Source organism: Phalangium opilio, unplaced genomic scaffold (genome assembly GCF_054372755.1).
Source record: "Phalangium opilio isolate 3A_F unplaced genomic scaffold, DU_Popi_V2 ptg000070l_1, whole genome shotgun sequence".
Lineage (NCBI taxonomy): Eukaryota > Metazoa > Arthropoda > Arachnida > Opiliones > Phalangiidae > Phalangium > Phalangium opilio.
The window spans coordinates 3503106-3522892 of record NW_028324182.1 but is presented as its reverse complement, the minus strand read 5'-3'; the positions used below and the strand labels follow the sequence as shown (position 1 = coordinate 3522892).

At 40.6% G+C, this 19787-nt stretch overlaps 1 protein-coding gene across 3 annotated transcripts in view; it reads left to right on the top strand.

Moving 5' to 3' along the window:
- The window catches only part of LOC149661126 (uncharacterized), a 70629-nt gene extending 51513 nt beyond the window's left edge, over window positions 1–19116 (top strand). For 2 of the 3 annotated variants that reach the window (XM_089842520.1, XM_089842518.1), the window contains exons 5-8: window positions 12131–12310; window positions 12380–12532; window positions 12602–13004; window positions 13255–19116. In XM_089842520.1, the coding sequence (XP_089698646.1) occupies window positions 12131–12310; window positions 12380–12532; window positions 12602–13004; window positions 13255–14569 (2051 nt within the window). In that variant the 3' untranslated portion in view covers window positions 14570–19116. The remainder of the gene's footprint in view (window positions 1–12130; window positions 12311–12379; window positions 12533–12601; window positions 13005–13254) is intronic. The other variant, XM_089842519.1, reaches the window with a different exon arrangement.
- Window positions 19117–19787: the final 671 nt, after the last annotated feature.

Sequence of the window (19787 nt, the reverse complement as noted above, 5' to 3'; positions counted from 1 at the left end):
TATTCCAAGAATATCTTTTGATATTAAATTATTAATATTACAAGTGGGGTGTTTACGATTTATTTTAGCTTTACTACTAAAAGTATAAATGCAGGGGAAATTGATGTTTAATTAATTTCTTCGGTTAGTTTAGTAAAGATGCACTAGGTCTTAGGGAAGATAAATATGATTAAAATAGGCGTTGTTTGGTGCCCTCTGTTAAGAGGTATTAACGGTTCAGAGTGAGCCGAAAGTTAAGTTGCTAGTCCACGTCTCGACTCGGAGATGTAATATTTTGGTTTTTGTAACTTGTTCGTTATGATTTGAAAGAAAAAGTATTAACTCCTCCAACATTCGAATATTCAAAATTTCAAATAACTTTTAATTTAGAAACAGGTACTGAAAGTTTTAAGAAGGAAGTTTTTCTCCTTCAAAATTATTTCAAGTTGATAATTTTAAAGTTGTGATGAAATTTGTCTATTAACAGTACCTTTAATTGTTAAGAACAGTGTTGTTAGTCTTGAGAATCCACCTTATTCCCATTCGCCGGAAGTTAGGCTTATCTCGGAATTCGTGGAGGGGAGTAACGGGAAGAAATTCGTCTGTCTTCTGCTACAGTATACAGGGTGTTTCTGATAAGTCTGCCATAAATCAAGGGGCGTGTTCTTTGGGTCAAACTGAGTGGAAAGTGTCAAAGAACATGGGGTGTACAAGAATTTGCAACGAAGATATGGCCCCCCCAAACATTGGCCCCTAAAAAAACAAGAAAATATTCGAAAATGTAGACTAAAACAAATTCAGCCTTATCAACTTGTTTAGAAATATGAGACAATTTCAATAGCTTCCCTCTAACATCGTTATTGAACTTTCACCTGGCAGAAGTGTATTAAATGAGTAGAAGTATGCCTACTCTAGTAAAGTAAATTCAAAGTATCATGGTACCTTTCGGTTGGTATTACTTTTATTCTTAACAAGTTAACATGGACGTTACAGGTATTGTTCAAAATGTCCACCAACGGCGTTAAGACAAACATGAACCCGTCTTTCGAAAGATTCTTGGACATGTTGGAAGATTCCTGGCATGTTCCTGATTGTTTGACAACCTTCAATAATTCGTCTTCGCAAGTCTTCCTCATCCCGGACTTCATTCTTGTACACGATGTCTTTGAGATGACCCCAAAGATAGAAATCGCACGGATTTAAATCCGGAGATCTGGCTGGCCACGCAACTGGTCCTCCACGCCCAATCCACCTCAAATTAAACGTAGCATTAAGATGTTCTCTAACTGCACGGCTGAAATGTGGGGGTGCCCCGTCGTGCATAAACCACATGTCACGAAGTAATGCTAACGGTATGTCCTCGAGTAGTTCAGGTAAAGTGTCTCTTAAGAACGTGAGATATGCTTCACCATTTAGTCTGGGTGGAAGAAAATGCGGACCTAGTAAATGATTACCGACAATGCCGCACCATACGTTTAAAGAAAATTGCTGTTGGTGACTTCTAACACTAGTTGCGTGTGGGTTTAATTGGCGCCATTCGTGGTGGTTGTGATAGTTCAGAATTCCATCCCGGGAAAAATGTGCCTCGTCGGTTACTAAAAGGACCCGTGGAAATTGATTGTCCTCTACTCTGGCCAAAAACCACTCGCAAAAGTCGATGCGTCTTGGATAATCTGCCGGGTTAAGAGCTTGCACCTTTTGAATATGATACGGGTGAAACTGATGTCCGCGGAGAATTCGCCAGACCAAAACGTGATTAACATGTAATTGTCGTCCAACTTGTCTGGTACTTGTCGAGGGGTCCTCATCGAACATGGCAAGGACGTCTTCCTCGATTTCCTCCATGTCTTCTGGAATGTCTCGCTCTCGAACGTTGTTGGGTTGTACTTGTCCGATGTCCCTCAAGCGCCTGTCAACAGCCTCGAACGTACGACGATTTGGTATGCGTCGTTGCGGAAATTGTTCCTGGTATCGCCGCTGTGCTTCCACTGAATTGCCCTGCGCCAGTCCATACATGAGATGCATGTCTGCATATTCTGCATTGGTATACGCCATACTGTACTACCACACGTTCGTTCGAAGTGATACTGTGACGTTATCAACAACATCGCGTTACTTTATAGCAAACCACCGTTTAGTTTTTACGTTTGCGTCATGACTGTCAGCATTGTTTTTTATTCACAAACGTAAACAATAAACGGTGGTTTGCTAAAAAGTCTTTGGGGTCATCTCAAAGATTTTTTGGACATCGTGTACAAGAATGAAGTCCGTGAATAAAAAACAATGCTGACAGTCATGACGCAAACGTAAAAACTAAACGGTGGTTTGCTATAAAGTAACGCGATGTTGTTGATAACGTCACAGTATCACTTCGAACGAACGTGTGGTAGTACAGTATGGCGTATACCAATGCAGAATATGCAGACATGCATCTCATGTATGGACTGGCGCAGGGCAATTCAGTGGAAGCACAGCGGCGATACCAGGAACAATTTCCGCAACGACGCATACCAAATCGTCGTACGTTCGAGGCTGTTGACAGGCGCTTGAGGGACATCGGACAAGTACAACCCAACAACGTTCGAGAGCGAGACATTCCAGAAGACATGGAGGAAATCGAGGAAGACGTCCTTGCCATGTTCGATGAGGACCCCTCGACAAGTACCAGACAAGTTGGACGACAATTACATGTTAATCACGTTTTGGTCTGGCGAATTCTCCGCGGACATCAGTTTCACCCGTATCATATTCAAAAGGTGCAAGCTCTTAACCCGGCAGATTATCCAAGACGCATCGACTTTTGCGAGTGGTTTTTGGCCAGAGTAGAGGACAATCAATTTCCACGGGTCCTTTTAGTAACCGACGAGGCACATTTTTCCCGGGATGGAATTCTGAACTATCACAACCACCACGAATGGCGCCAATTAAACCCACACGCAACTAGTGTTAGAAGTCACCAACAGCAATTTTCTTTAAACGTATGGTGCGGCATTGTCGGTAATCATTTACTAGGTCCGCATTTTCTTCCACCCAGACTAAATGGTGAAGCATATCTCACGTTCTTAAGAGACACTTTACCTGAACTACTCGAGGACATACCGTTAGCATTACTTCGTGACATGTGGTTTATGCACGACGGGGCACCCCCACATTTCAGCCGTGCAGTTAGAGAACATCTTAATGCTACGTTTAATTTGAGGTGGATTGGGCGTGGAGGACCAGTTGCGTGGCCAGCCAGATCTCCGGATTTAAATCCGTGCGATTTCTATCTTTGGGGTCATCTCAAAGACATCGTGTACAAGAATGAAGTCCGGGATGAGGAAGACTTGCGAAGACGAATTATTGAAGGTTGTCAAACAATCAGGAACATGCCAGGAATCTTCCAACATGTCCAAGAATCTTTCGAAAGACGGGTTCATGTTTGTCTTAACGCCGTTGGTGGACATTTTGAACAATACCTGTAACGTCCATGTTAACTTGTTAAGAATAAAAGTAATACCAACCGAAAGGTACCATGATACTTTGAATTTACTTTACTAGAGTAGGCATACTTCTACTCATTTAATACACTTCTGCCAGGTGAAAGTTCAATAACGATGTTAGAGGGAAACTATTGAAATTGTCTCATATTTCTAAACAAGTTGATAAGGCTGAATTTGTTTTAGTCTACATTTTCGAATATTTTCTTGTTTTAGGGGCCAATGTTTGGGGGGCCATATCTTCGTTGCAAATTCTTGTACACCCCATGTTCTTTGACACTTTCCACTCAGTTTGACCCAAAGAACACGCCCCTTGATTTATGGCAGACTTATCAGAAACACCCTGTATATTTTTGGCCTTTGTAGCAGACGACAGACGATTTTCTTCCTGTTACTCCCTTCCACGAATCCTGAGATAAGCCTAACTTCCGGCGAATGGGAATAAGGTTGATTAACCCATAGGCCATCTTGTTTTAAACTCAAAATATATAAAAGTTGACTCTGCAGTTCCGAAACTTATCGAGAAATTTCGATGGGTTTCTTTTATATGTATTTTTAAGACCAACCTTTATGGGTTAGGTTTTATATTTTATTTTAGTATTTCCCATGGGTGTATTTGTTTAACATTGCGGAAGGATTGCGGTTTAGCCTTAGACCTAAATCCAGGACGTATGTTTTCATAGACACGAGAAACATTAGGCCCTTTCTTACAATTTCATTGGACGGTACAATGTAACTGAAATACATTTTGAAATGTATTGTTGTTTCTGGTGTCTATGGTTTTAGGCCCACGGTTATAAGAAAGGTGGGGTTATAAAGAAAGAATATTAAAAAGAGAAGTGAGTTTTTCGGTTATTGGATCGTAAATAAAATGTCCCATTACGGAGGGAGAAGAAAAAGGCGGGAAATAGCGACGGGCGCGCGGTACCGCTGTTTTTAGCCTCATCGTATTTATTCGCTAGTGATCCATTGGAGTTAGACGTGAACATCTGTACTCTAATTAGGAGAGTACGCCATACTTTCTTTCACCTTTCAAGTTAATCTTTCTTGTATGCCAAAAATTTATATGGGAAAGATGAATTCCACCTTTAGTTAGGCTTAGCTCGGGATCCATGGGGGTGAGTAACGGGAAGAAATTTGTCTGTCGTCCGCTACAGTACATATTTTTGGCTTTTGTAGCAGACGACAGACGAATTTCTTCCCGTTACTCACCCCCATGAATCCCGAGCTAAGCCTGACTTCCGGCGAAAAAGAATAAGGTGGATTCATCTGGTTTCATTATGGGCTTGACCATGTTGTTCTGGTTTAGTGCTCCTGGTATCTATTATACCTCTCTTTTCCGTGTTATGGTCGTGGCTAGCTAGGCCTAGTAGATTTTTATACGATCCATCTCCGTTTCCATGTTCTTCTGGATGTTAGGATTGGGAATCTCTTCCTTTTTCCTTCTTTCCAGTCCTGGTATGGATCAGTGTACGCGAAATGGGAGGTACAATCTTCTACCAATCGTTTTTATTCTCGATCATGGATGGAATGTGTGTGTGTTTTTTATCTCTCGGTTTGTTAAGAACCAATGAGGGGAAGGGAAAGAATGTGTAAAGGGTTAACTGATATGAGCGTCGATAAATCAGAGTTAGCACAGTACCTGGAAACGCTGAAAATCATTGAAAAGTCAGTGGTTTTCATAATGAGTTCGAAAATTTAGTCAGGAAAATTCATATTGGTTCCTTAATTTTTTGTGTAGTGGTACGTTGCAAAATTTCAATATTGGAGGCAAAATGTGATTGTGTTTGAAAAAAGAGGAGTCGAACGCTGGAGAGTTCTCTCTTTGGACTGATTTGAGCAACTATTGAGCTTGGTTATACAGTCGAAATCGTGTCTTCCATCCTTTCCTATTGTTATCCTATTTACGATCCATTAGATTCTAAATTATTCACTATAGGCATAAGTTTATACGTTCTATAAGTATGACACTTCCTATACTTCGTAATGGTAGAGACGTACTGAGAGCTAGTTCGAGAACGACGGATGCGAGAATTGACTACACTCGGTTAATTTTGTAGTCCATCTTCCATTTTAGTCTGTATCTGTACCAAGAAGTGATATCTAGTTTATTGGGGAAAAGATAAAAATTCGCCACATTTCCAGCTTTATCTCCGGTCCAAACGTATAGTAGGTCCGGAGTTAATCCCCGCCTCTAAATTACAACCAGCATCTCATTGGTTCTTGAAAACTCAAGTCAGCGCGACGCGAATGACGAAAATTACGTATTTTCCGACTGAGGAGAGGCGAAATAGCCCGGCCTACTTTTACCCCCCCCCCCCCCTTGTATTTTGAAATGGGGACTTGGGCTATGGCGCGCGAATACTTAGACATCTTATGCCTTCTTCCTAATAAACTAGATATCACTTCTTGTTTGTACTAAGCCTTTGGCTGTGCCTCACCTGCAGGCTTCGCTTTACGAGAAACTATGACGTTTCATCTAAGTCACTTCATATAAGCTCTATGTAACCAGTGACAAAGTTATGGAACATATCTTATGATCTTATGGAATAGGGTTTTGTGGGGTTATTGCCTCAAATGAAGCAAGAAAATTGTTTTCTTACAGCGTACGAAAGCTTCTCTGTCTCATGGAGATATTGAGATATCGAAAAGGGGTTATGTTGTTTTTCTACGGTATTCCTGTGGAGGGATCAACTATCTAAGCTTATCTATCCGTTCCTATTTCCTCCTCTCTGTATTTTTGAATGTACGGTATATCCCGCCGCGGATATACGCTTTAGTTACAATGCACAGTTGCTCATCTTATATATAAGTTATGGCGATAGTACTCGCCTCTTTATTGTAAATAATGTGCAGACGAGAAAAAAGAACCTCGACGCGTGGTCTCGCAAGAAAAGGCTCAATATAAAACTTGCCAAAGCTAAGCCTAAATAAAAGAGTCCGGGTGAGAAATGTGTACGGATTGAATATCTATACCACGCACTCCATATCACTATTCTCGAAACCGAGTAAAAAGAAGATATACATAGTGATAGGGATCTCGGAGACTTGTGGAAAAGAAGTCCTTGCTAGATTGGAAGTTTGTAACGTGAAATAAAATATAAGCCTTGTCCAGTCAGTCTCAAGATAGTAGAATAATCCGTTGCGCTAAGCCTTGCTTGTTTTGAATTTGGAAATTAGGCGCGGTTTAACAATTGATGGAGTAATGTCACGTGATTTGTGAATAGAGCTATCTCAGAAGCCCTAGTGTGACGTCACCAACGCTATTGACCCATAGAACCAAAACGGTACCAGACATGGCCGCCCGTTGCCAAAGCTAAGCCCGTGACGTTTTACCTAAGTGCTGTGACGTCACAACTGAGATAGCTCTATACGGGACTTACGAGGTTACCGCCCCCTTTTCGGAGAGTTGTTCTGCCAAGGCTACAGAGCGCGTTCGACGACAGGCAATGTCAGCCACTAACTAAAGGCCGCCGACAGGTTATGGCAACGCCCACCGAAAACCTCTCGTAAATCCCGTATACAGTGACTATAGTGGGTAGGTCATGAGGAAGTGCAGAGCAAGCGCGTTGGACTCGGAGTTAAGTCTTCAGTGATGGCCTTCTATTCGGTGCAGGCCTATATATTGAAGTAAGTTGGGGAGAAACTAGCTAGCACGGGTGCATGGTGTCGTTAAACGGAAGTAGTGGTCTTCTCTTCATGAATATTTCAACGAGCACGCTGCTTCACCCCCTGTGCCCTGGTTTGCTTGAAAGGAACGAGTAGACGAGTCCAATAGCTGTAGAGAACGATATTTTTTTTCCTTCTTCTATCCTCAACACGTTCGAAGCAATCACTTTTCTTCGGGGTGCCATGCCACGCACTATCATTTCTTTTCCTCTTGGACTTCATCTTCATCCTATTGCTCTCTGCATCCTCATCTTCCACCGCATCATCTTCTCCCCCCCCCCTTTCAATGGCTCGATCACTCGCCACTTTTCCGCTCTACCCGGCCATTCTTATTACGGTTTATAAGCGCCTGGTAGGCGTAGGCGACCATAGGTAATTTTCCCAGAATGTCAGATTGGCTTTTTGATGTAACCGAGTTTCTCCCCTTCATCGCTTCTTTATATTAAGTTGTTGAGCAAGGTGTTACATAACCAACAACTCGATCTTGAATTATAAGGGATCGACACTGTTTTTCATCTGATACTTAAATAAAATATTAGGTAACTTCAATAAGTGATATCTAGTTTATTAGGGAGAAGGTATAAGATGCCTAATTATTCGCGCGCCATATTCCCAGTCCCCGTTTAAAAATACCAAGGGGGGGGGGACGTAAAAGGAGGCGCCGGGCTATTTCGCCTCTCCTCAGTCGGAAAATACATAATTTTCGTAAATTCGTCATTCGCGTCGCGCTGACGTGAGGTTTCAAGAACCAATGAGATGCTGGTTGCAATTTAGAGGCGGGGATTAACTCCGGACCTACTATACGTTTGGACTATAGATAAAGCTGGAAATGTGGCGCGAATTTATACCTTCTCCCTAGTAAACTAGATATCGCTTCTTGGTAACTTTGAAGTTTGGGCAAGATTATTTACGTATCCTTGGTATACGACCTTTTGGAAAAATTCTGCCCGAAAAAGAAGAAATTTGAAGGAATAATACGCTCAATATGTTGAGGATATTAAATTTCCACTCTCCGTTTTTACTTAAAATGAATTTTTGAAATTTCGTTTCTCTCCTCGACACCATTTTTGTTTAAAATAAAAACAGGGTTCATTCGAACTTGGAAAGCAGGGATCAGGATCTGGGTATGTCAGAGAAATTAGTTCGGAACCAAAAAATAGAGAAAAATTATAATTATTTCGGTAAATCTGGAAAAAATGATTATTAGCAAAACTAGATTATCGGATTATGAAGAGCTCATAAAATTTGTAGTACAGGAAAATAGAGCTTGGTCGTTGTGCATATGAATTTTACATTTCTTTATCGTGTGAATTCCGATGTGTATCCTGCTATTTTATTTTATTAAAACAGTCCTTTTGTAATAAGTACCCTTTATAACCTAGAAATATCGGAGAATAAAGAATAGTTTTGGAAATTTTGTAAGAACCCTGAAATAATTTCATATCGGCGAAGCAATAAAACGGCCAACTATGACTCGCCACCAGAAGCGTGAAATTTAAAATATTAATGCAGTGTTTTTGTTTTAAAAGGAAATTTTCACTGGCGTTCCAATCCCTCTCTTCTACTTCACTGGCATGACAAGGGCTAGAATTAACTCGCGCATATTTCTGAAACACTGCCTGTGTTAAAACGCTTTTGTTTCAAAATGTACGCTGCCACGAGAACGTAACGTCTTTCCCTGTTTTATTGATCACTAGTAAAAAGCGGGGTGGAATGTGAAGCCTACTATGCTATATCCCAATTTAGCAGCGGAAGGAAACTAAACCGAAGTTACGATTCTATCCTCGCTCGCGTGTAATAAGAACTTCCATCAAAATGATATAAAGAATGGGTAGATTTTACTGATGACTAATATTTTTGTAGCACCCTTGGAGCGAAGGCACTCGGCGTTGCCCGTCAGCCCGTCGGGACATTTTTTATTACTTTTCATGCGGACATTATTCCATAAAGAAGGGTTTTTAAATTTCTGACCGCCATTTAAAAATATGGCAACAAATCCAACCTAAAAGACCATTCAGCCCGTCTATAGGTTAAAGGAAACCAGTGTACTAAATATTTGTGAAATCGGTTGAAACGCGCGGACTTTGTTGCATAGAGAAGTTTTTTTACATTTCTGGGCGCCATTTATTAAGATGGCGGCGGATCGGAAAAATCTTTCTTATTACGCGCCTTCTACTTATGAGTAACGTTCCTGCAAATTTTCAGCCTTCTAGGGCAAGCGGTGTGGGCTGGGCGTTGATTATCAGTCAGTCAGGACTTTGATTTATATATAGATATAGATTAGATCTTAGGCGTTTCTTTTGACTTCTTGCAATGATTTCTATGCAAAGACAACTATTCTAGAGGGCCGGTAGGCCCTTCTAGATAAGATCCCACACCCTCCCGTAATGTTAAATGAAAATTCACAGATTTTCGCCGATTTTCCCATAGGAATAACATGGGGTTTTTGGTGCTCCTGTACATCGAATCATTTAAAAACTACATGGAAGTTAGCTTTCGGAATACTTTTAAATTAACAAGTAACTATTCAAGGTGTGCCTTTTTCAAGTTTCATCAAATTTAATTAAGTCTAAGTATGTTAATTTAATTAAAGATGTAAGTACCTCAAAAGATTATTCTACAGCAGACGACGCTAATTGTTCGTTACTCTACAGTAGACGACGCTAATTTGCCATTTCACCGCCTTGAAACTTTAACTTGATATTTTTCAATAAATATAACACTATATTTATTAAAAACTTCTCTGGCGGGTCTAATTTTTGTTTAATTATGTGTCACGGTTGAAATTCTATACTTAAGATACCTTTTTAATTTATATTTTAGATGTTAGTTTCGACCAAGGCTTAAGTTGCCTTACTTAGGCCATGGATTTATAATAGAAGCTTACGCTTCATGGATATTTCCCTGTAGCCTTCAGTAAGGCATTTTGATAGGCAAACTTTTTTCTTTTGGCGCGCGTGCGCGCGCGCTATTCAAAATTAGAACTCGATCACGTGAAAAACTTCAACCCCCCTCTGAATTTGCCTCAAATTCTACGTCACAAACGCGTGTGCCAGGCTGGTACTATTTCAGACGAGGAATAAATGTTGTGCGCGTTTTAAGGTGAGTGAAATATCCAGGAAGCGTAAGCTTCTATTATAAATCCATGCTTAGGCAGACTATTGAGTGAGTCTATGCAATGGGTGATTGTAAAAGCTGGAAGGATAGATGGATCAGTGTTGGAAATAAGGATATTTTTAAAACTGGACCTGAGGCCTAAGTATTTTAATTAAAATAACTGTCCACGGTGCCAATCACTGTAAACGTACAAGGGCAGTGCACGCAATGTCATGGATAATTGCAATCGTAAAGTGGACTGTAAAAGATACGGCTTTGATAGTTTAAAATCGTGGCAGGTGTGTTTTGAAGTTGACTATAAAGCTCGGGTTCTAAAACGAATTGTGAGCCGTATCATATAAGAATTAGTAGAAGTGTAGAGCCATTTTTAACCTCGTCCTAGTAGTGAAAAATTTCGCATTTCAGGCAAATATTATTTTATAATAGATTAATACAAATAAAGACTGAAGGAACAGATATTATATAAAAAAGGACTTGGTTTGCCCAAGCCTAAAAAACAAAACGATAAGAGTTTTTTCCAGTTGACTGAAGCGCGGATATTTTATTTTTCTATATAATTTTAAAGACAATCTGTATTTTACTACTCTTTAATCATAAGTTTATAAGATATGTTCCATAAGTATGTCACTACCTATACTTCGTAATGCTAGAGGCTTAATGAGAGCTAGTTCAAGAACGACGCGAGAATTGACTACACTCGGTTTTGCAGTCCATCCTCCTATTTAGTCTGTAGTAAGCCTTTGGCAGCGCCTCACCAGGCGTCGCTTTACGAGAATCTATGACGTTTCACCTACGTCACTTCATGACAAGCTCTCATTAACGAGTGACACACTTATGGAACATATCTTATAAACTTATGCTTTAATTCAATCTCCTGATTTTACTGGTAATGGATTTATTTCCTATAAATTAATTGAAATATTACTTATCTCAGATTTTTCATGATAAAATTTTTACGAAAATGGAATTGTTGTTGAAAAATCTGAGATAAGATATTTTATTTCAATTAATTTATAGGAAATAAATCCATTACCAGTAAAATCAGGAGATTGAATTAAATTCTAAAGAGTAGTAAAATACGGATTGTCTTTAAAATTATATAGAAAAATAAAATATCCGCGCTTCAGTCAACTGGAAAAAACTCTTATCGTTTTGTTTTTTAGGCTTGGGCAAACCAAGTCCTTTTTTATATAATACAGTATTGTTCCAATAAATTTCGAGTTAATTTGTTTTTAGCTAATACTTTGCTAGGAAGTGAAGGAAGCCATGCTTGGCAGGAATGTCCTTCGTGTAAGAGGGCAACGCGACGACGCTGAGTTGCTCTTAAAATCCCCAGCGAATCTAAACTTCCTGGTGGTATAGGGCTTCTTCCATCAGGGTCCGTTCCCTTAGTTCCCCTCTCTCTGGAGTCTCCGCTATCAGTCCCTTTCCTCCTTGGCGCGCCTTTCATCCGCGTGACTCATCACGCACCCACGCGGCAAGAAGGGGACGCGAACTCCACGCCTGAAATAAGGGTGGGCAGAGAAGAGGGGATTTTTGAGTTTTGGAAAACTCTGGTTTGATTGTCACGATGGATTTCGATCGAGAGATTTTTTGATCAAATTTTTTTGCCTATCGGGGATCCCCAAAGTTATTTCTTATACCCATCTATCAGGGATCAGTTGAAGCGAATAAAATGCTACAGAATTCGACAGCCTTAACCCCCGACCACTATGGATGCCCATTGCGAGGGCAAGTCACTCCTACTTATACACTAGATTGGGTCATAATTAAATCTAGCTATAGTTCTAGAACCGAATTACTTTGGATATAAAAAAGGGTGTTTCTAACTGACCCCTTACGCTGTTGACGAAAATTTTCATTTGTGTCTTTTATTATCTTGACAGATAACGAGCAATGGTCGTGCCAGTTTCCGGGTCCTAATGGTGGTAGTGGTGTCTCCGGTGACCAGCACCAACCAGCTCCGCGTCATAATCACTCGGCCGTTGTTCACGACAGTACGCTTTGGGTTTACGGTGGTATGACTGACTTACAAGCGCGTGCCGATTTCTGGAAGTGGCATTTTGGTACGTATTACAGTTCCCGCGTTTACACAGCTAGTCCTAAGTAGAGATTTCATTTTGAATTTTGCTTAGAAACGAAACAATGGAGTCGAGTTCGCGGGGGAAATCGTGGTGGACCCGGAGAATTGCACAGTCACACGGCTATCGCCGTCATGGGGTTCATGTACCTCTTTGGTGGTGAACGGGGAGGTATTCTTCTCGGTGATTTATGGAGGTTTCATTTCGGTAATGCAATTTGTAACCCTATAAAAGACCAATTTCTGTTATTGACAAGAAACTAATTTATCCGAACAGCGACGGAATTGTGGGAGCGAATTCAGGCCGAAGGTATCTTACCGAACCCCCGTTGCCGACACGTGGCTATTCCGAATCCTTTATTGGGCGAATCCTCGGGGGACGCGAGGACGGCTGGCGGCGGATTAGCGAGCCGACCGAAGGCCTGGGAAGCGGACGAGACCTTCTCGGACGGTCGCCGCAAAACACCGCCGTCGGGCGGGGTCAACAAGTCCATTTCCATGTGCTTCGGTCAGTCGGAACCCGTCAACGAAGCGGCTTCCGTCCGCCGTCCTTTTAAGTTCCGCGTTCATCCGGTGCGCCTGTGCAGTAAAAGCACGGCCTCCGACGACGACGAAGACGACGCCAACGACGACTCGTACGTAGCCACCTATAATAGGCAAACTGCACAAGTTAATATTAGGTGAGTCGCTTTAAACCGCTTTTTGTCTAATCTCACTCGTTTCTCTTGGCTTTAAAGAACTGTATCCGCTGATAGGTGAAATGTGGGTAGGGTTTTGAAACGAAGCAATCGCATTCCTCGTCGCACGCGCCAGCGGGTCTCTTAGCTTTGGCGCGTTTAGAAGAATTATTTCAGCAATAATAAATATCATTTTGATCATTTTTCATTAATTGGTTTTTTAATTATCTGTTTATCCCTTTGTTACCTTTAGTCGTCGCCTCCGAGATAGGTTATCCCGCAGTAGCCGCCTGGTCCGCAGTATTTCTAGCGGCAATTACAGTACGGTCCTGCAGGAGAGTCTAGCCACTTTCGGCGGACTATCCGGGGGCGGTGCCAACGGAGACGTCGTTGTCGGCGAGCTGGAACGCCTTGTGGAAGAGACACCTCCCAGTTTGCACCGAATCCGACGACACACGGGTCTCCCTTTGCCAAAATCCCAAAGCTCCGACGCTGTTCTCGAGTCAGACAGCGAAAATTCCACGCCACGACACTTGAGTTCCCTAGCGGAACCCCGGCCGAACCCAAATCGTCGAACTCGCCCTCTTTCGGAAGGTTCCAAGGACTGTTGCTGCTTTCGCGGAACCGGCCTACCCTCGTCCGGCTGCGCGGCTTGCTACCGCCCTAGGAACGGTTACGACGGACCTTTAGTTACGGTGGGCGATTTCGAAGAAGACGACGAGAATCTAGTGGTTATCCCTGGCCAAGTTGACGTTCGTAACGCTTGCAAAAGCCCTATTCGTATCCCCATTACTGGGCCTTTGATCGACTTGGGCGAATTACCGCCCACTCCTCCCCCCACCGCTAGCAGCGTTTCTCAACGGTTGGATGTAGCGGTCATCGGAACCATGGTCATGACGCATTCGGCCACTTCCCGAGGTTCAACAAGAATGTCAAATTCAACTTCGCGAAGTTCCGGATACTTGTCGGCGACCAACGTGGACGCGCCCCAATCTCTCAAAGATGACATCGTCGAAATTGACGCTTACGAAGATGACGATGGTTTCGGACCCGAACCATCGCACAGTTTGCTGGACACTGTGAACACTACTCGACCCAGGCACAAAGACTTTGCGGCAACCTTAGCCGGGGATTCCGGTTCGTCTTTCAAAATGAGCGGAGACGATCGCGAAAACGAAGGTCGTGAAGGAACCGGACTCCTGATGGAGCTAAAAACATTTACCCCTACTCACGACATCGGCACTGTTCGCCCGTTAGAGGAATTGCAGAATAAGAAAGAGAGAGCCCGTTCGTGGGACCGAGTCTCAAAGAGGAGGGAAATGGCCGTGGCTCCTTCGCGCGACGACTCTCTTCAGCGACGAAGCTGGATGAAGGACGGTGTTGCTGATAGAAGCGTCAATATCCATTCTTCCGGGTCGCCTCAGGGCTTATGGACTCGCAGTCCCTGCACCAAACCGCGTCTTCAACATCACAATTGGCAGTTGTGCATGTATATGTGCGGCGGAAAGGAACAAGGCGCCCCTAATGTATCTCGACAACCTCTGGTCATGTGGAGGCTTTACATCTGAATAGAGAAAGAATAATTTTAATAGTAACGTCGTGAGATTTTATAATTATTTTCACTTTGATTTATATTCTTTTATTATTTCATTCTGTCCTATTACCTATTTATTTTTAATCTGTCAAATACTATTAAGTAGGTTCCCTCAACTACGTAATTAACCATAACTTTTCAAACTATTCCGTATTTTCCGTATTTTCTCAGAACAATTATGTAATTAAGGTAATATAAATTTCTAGGTTTAATTTATGTACAATTACGCGTGTTTATAATATTTGAAATTCTCCAAACCACCGACCACGATATTATTTAACGCAATTCATGTTAAATCATAATATTATTAAAGTACGCGTTATATTCTACTGATTACTATTTGGGTAAGATATCTATACCGACTTCACGTAAAAACCCAAGTACTCTTCGAGATTCAAATTTAATAAAAGCTGGTGAGATATCGTTAACAGCTGCATGACATGACTGGCAAATTATGTTTTCAGGGATCTCCTAGAGATCCACACATACTTTTAATAACGAGACAGAAAAATAAATTTTAATCAGTATTTATTAAAAGGAAAGAATAGAATGTTAGTGTCTTTAATACGTATATACAAATATATATATATATATATGGGGGAAAAAATCTTTGAAAATTTAGCTAAATATAAGAAGTTTATATTATTATACTCGTAATAGAATTAGAGGGGTTTTGGGGGTTATGTCAAGAACGGATTCATGCTCATAAGAACATAGGGCACGAGATATTCTGTCCCCGGTCTAGCATACTTGCTGTGTAGGTTCGCGTCACTTCATTCCGCCATCTATGACGGTCTGCAGCAACTATATAGATTATAGAAATGTATGCTTTTAGACACGTGACATAAATATTAGCAGACGAATCTTCTCAACCAAGTATGCGAGGATGGTACCAGAGGATAAAGCTATTGCCCTATGTTCTTATCAGCATGAATCCGTTCTTGGTTATGTCGATATTCGTATATATATATATAAGGGGAATGAGTACTCGACTCAAATTTTGCTCGCAAATATACTCCATAGTTTGTAGAAAAACAGTATTAACTAATCCCTAAAGCCGGGAGTGTGGCGCACTCCTGTAAGCCAAGCGTCTGGGCGGCAAAGTTTGAGGGAATACGACACATGTCGGCGATCCTACCCTATAGGTGCCGACTGCCCCGTGTCCGCCGGAGGTGACTTGACCCCCACACCCCGTCCGTCACCTCCCAAGTAAACCTCATTTCCTTCCCCTGCTTACACACATACTGAACCCTGAATAATCGCATCCTTGCCGCGGACGTAAGAGCCCACTTCGCATTGAAACCTCAAAAAAAAAAAAAAAAAAAAAAAAAAAAAAAAAAAAACTAATCCCTAAGAATCATTTTAAGGGAGGCGTTTCAAATAATTTAAATCTAATGTCAATTAATGCTGAAAAAGTCCTAAAAGTAACGCTATATTAATTGCGCATTGCTCTATAATTAATTTTCAATCTTTCTCTCCTAATCTATACACGTCCATGACGAAATTAACGGGCATTTTTAATTTGATCGTAAGTAACATGATTGAAGTGTTGGGACCTATCATATAATAAGAAACCAGGGATCCATGTAATTTTAGAAGCAGGAATGGAGAACGGTTAGCCTTTACTCATACACCACCCAGTATAGAGCCCCTCCCTTCAATACGTAAGGAAAAATTTAAATTTTCTTATTGGCTCACTTAAAGGGGCTGGCCGGAGCTGTTGGGGTGAAGGGGGGGGGGGTCAAACTGTTGGTTAGCATATTGCTTACCCTTATGGCCAAAGAGCTGGGTGTTTTCCCCCTGAACTAAGGGCGGTCTCACCCCCCCCCCCCCAAATAGCGCCGGTGAGCCCCTTTAAACTAAGTTTTGATGACGTTGCTGACGGGGACGGAGAAAAATACGTAGTTCCAGTTCCATTTTACCTCTCTCGCTATAAATATTAAACTTTTTCGAAGCCATAGTGTGAGATAATAATTAAATTTTGTTAAAAGAAGAGAAAACTTATGGCAATTAAATACTAATAAAATACTTGTATTTAATTGCCATAAGTTTTCTCTTCTCTCGCTATGACACCGCCTCTTCTTTCATACCCCCCATCCATGGGAAGGGGGTCCGGGTCTTTACGCGCGCCAAAATTACCCTATTCTCTATTCCTCCTTCTAAAATTACATGGATCCCTAAAGAAACAGAAAAGGTTCCTAAATTGGTAATCGTACTATCATACTTACGATTCTTGGGTTACTTATGATCTGGCCAATATTAAACACTTCAAAAAATTATGCCAGCTAGAAGCACCGTCCCAGTTTTAATTAAAAATTAAACATTACTTAGAGAAAAAAGCAAAAGTCCCGCTTCTTTTAGGTACCGCCCATAAATTAATTGTTAAAGCTCTAACCGTTCCAATTAACGCGTCGTATTTTGCAAGCATTTTTACGCCAAAAATAAAATAAAATCGCTTTAATTAATTTTATTAATATCAATTATTATAATAATACTCAAAAGGTTAAAATTCAATTATACGGTTTAGTTAATTCAAGAAGTGATATCTAGTTTATTAGGGAGAAGGTATAAATTCGCCATATTTCCAGCTTTATCTCCAGTCCAAACGTAGGTCCGGAGTTATCCCCGCCTCTAAATTACAACCAGCATCTCATTGGTTCTTGAAACCTCACGTCAGCGCGACGCGAATGACGAAAATTACCTTATTTTCCGACTGAGGAGAGTGTAGCGAAATAGCCCGGCCTCCTTTTACGTCCCCCCTTGTATTTTGAAAGGGGGACTGGGACTATGGGGCGCGAATAAACTGGATATCACTTCTTGGTTAATTTATTAGTGAAATAAAATCGCAATAATATTTTTAATTTGTTAATTTTTATTCATAATTTTAAAGATTGTTTCAGAGTTATTTTTCAAGTTTTTTATCGCTTGTTCTTAAAATTATTAATTAACTCACTTTAAAAAAAATTGCACTGGTTAATGAGAACTATCGTGGGAAAAAAAACATAATTAAGAAAGAAAATTATATTTGTATAGTTATAAGAACATTTCTAAAAAAGAGGTCTTCCATAGCCCCATGCCATAAATATCTGAGTCATTTAATAACAGGTAAATTACAGCGTTAACTAGGCCTAACGATTGATGTTCTAGTTTGGTTTTAAACTTATTATGACTCCTCTTAATGTCGCTCATAACATTTAAGCTTAGCCACAAAGGATCAAAAATTTAAAAACTTAAAAAACGAAATTCAACTTGAAATTTTATAGCCTTGAAAGTGTCAAAGTTCAAGGCGAAATTTGGTTCACTTAAAGGGAGGGTGAAGTGGAAAATCAAGTAATTTTTTTTTCGATTCTTCTACATATTATAAGACCAGTCTGCGTAGTGAAACATTCAGATAATACCGTCTCCGAATGATTTAAAATTCAAATTAGGTTCAGATTTTAAGGATAGTTTGAAATAAGGACCTCTGACCAATCGCGTAACGCCCTGCCTTCCTGTTAAAGTATAGCGCGGCTCCAATGGTTCCCCCACAAGTTGACTTTCCTCCTGAACTCCAGTTTTTGCTTGGCCAAGGACCCAAGGTAGGAGGCATTTTTGGGCGGGATTTATACATGCACGTAAAAAAAACCCCTCCACTGGCCTTTTCCAAGCCAAACCCGGAGTTCAGGAGGAAAGTCTCTTGTAGGGGATTCACTGGAGTCGTTCTAGTTGCAGTTTCTACATCTCGCGCCACGATTATCTCATCTTGAGCAACTTTTATCAAATCTCGCGATAAATTTCATTCAGCATGGAGCGTGCCACGAGAATTTTGTTAACAAGAAGGCAGGGCGTTACGCGATTGGTCGGAGGTCCTTATTTCAAATTATCCATAAAACCTGAACCTAATTTTAATTTTAAAATAATTTCGAGATATTTCCTGGATGTTACACCATGCAGAATCGATAAAAAATCACTTCACCCTCCCTTTAAGGACGCGGGTATATGGCTCAATCTTGTTTTACCCATGAGGAAACCCAACGAGAAATTACTGTGTAAATTAAATTCATGATTACGTACTTAACGTCCCCATTCATCATTGAAAAGCCTATTAAATTTAAAAGGATTTACATATCTAGACCACCATGAGATTACTCGCCCATCATTCGATAATTTGATAATTTGTTATTTTAGAGTTAGTTTCATGAAAAAATCGTAAACCAAAAAGGCTTCATTCATTCATTCTAAGAGATAATTAAAATAGTAATGTCTCACGTTGTAATTACGCTTTGCGTCAAACCCAAAACTTGAGTAATCTGGAGTCGTTTAATTACAAATAATAATAATAATAATATGTAATTTATGGAGATTGTAATTTGAAATTAAGCCTCGCAATTCGAAGAGTCTTTTCTCAGAAATTCGGCAGGGCCGTTATACAACCCTCCCTTATTGTTTTAAACAAGTCGTAGTAAATATTGTGTATTAATAAGTGAGATGATGTTCATGCAAAAAAAAAATAAACTATGGCTATTGTAGCATCATGAAAAAGTTGTCATTCTATTTCTGGGAGCACGGCAGTGCTCCCAGCCAAGTCGAGCACTGACATCCTTTTCTCGAAGCAACTCGTGGCACTTTTAAGCCCACTGTAACTTCGTGATGGGTACAGGTAAAAGCCTGAAATTTTGCTTGCCGCGAGGACTGTCAATCGTAGCTATAGTTTCCAAATTTCAAGTTCCTACCCTATATACTTTTCGAAATATCGCAGGTGAAATTTACCTTATTTTGTCACTCACTCACTCACTCACCGATCATCAAAATTCTAAGGTACTTCTAGAGGAGATAGAAACTTAAAATTCAGGATTTAGTTTTCATTTATTTTATAAAGCACAGAAAAATTAAAACATCCCGAAATTTTCATAAAATTGTTCTTTAGTTCTTTATTTTAAAACTAGATGGCGCTGCCGTCTGTTCAACAGAAATAGTGTGTGTTCTTGATGAAAGGACGTAATGGTCCAAAGTTAACCGAAAGTTAAATATATATTAAAGCTAATAGGAGTAGTAGTTTAAAAGAAATGTGCCGTAACTGATGCTACTTTCTTTTATTAGGATATCGCGTACAATCTTTATTGCATATTCTCTGCGGGTCGAAAAGGGTAATTCAACGTAAATATGGACAAACGTTTCCAATAAAATGGCAAACGAAGTACCACGAGAGGGTC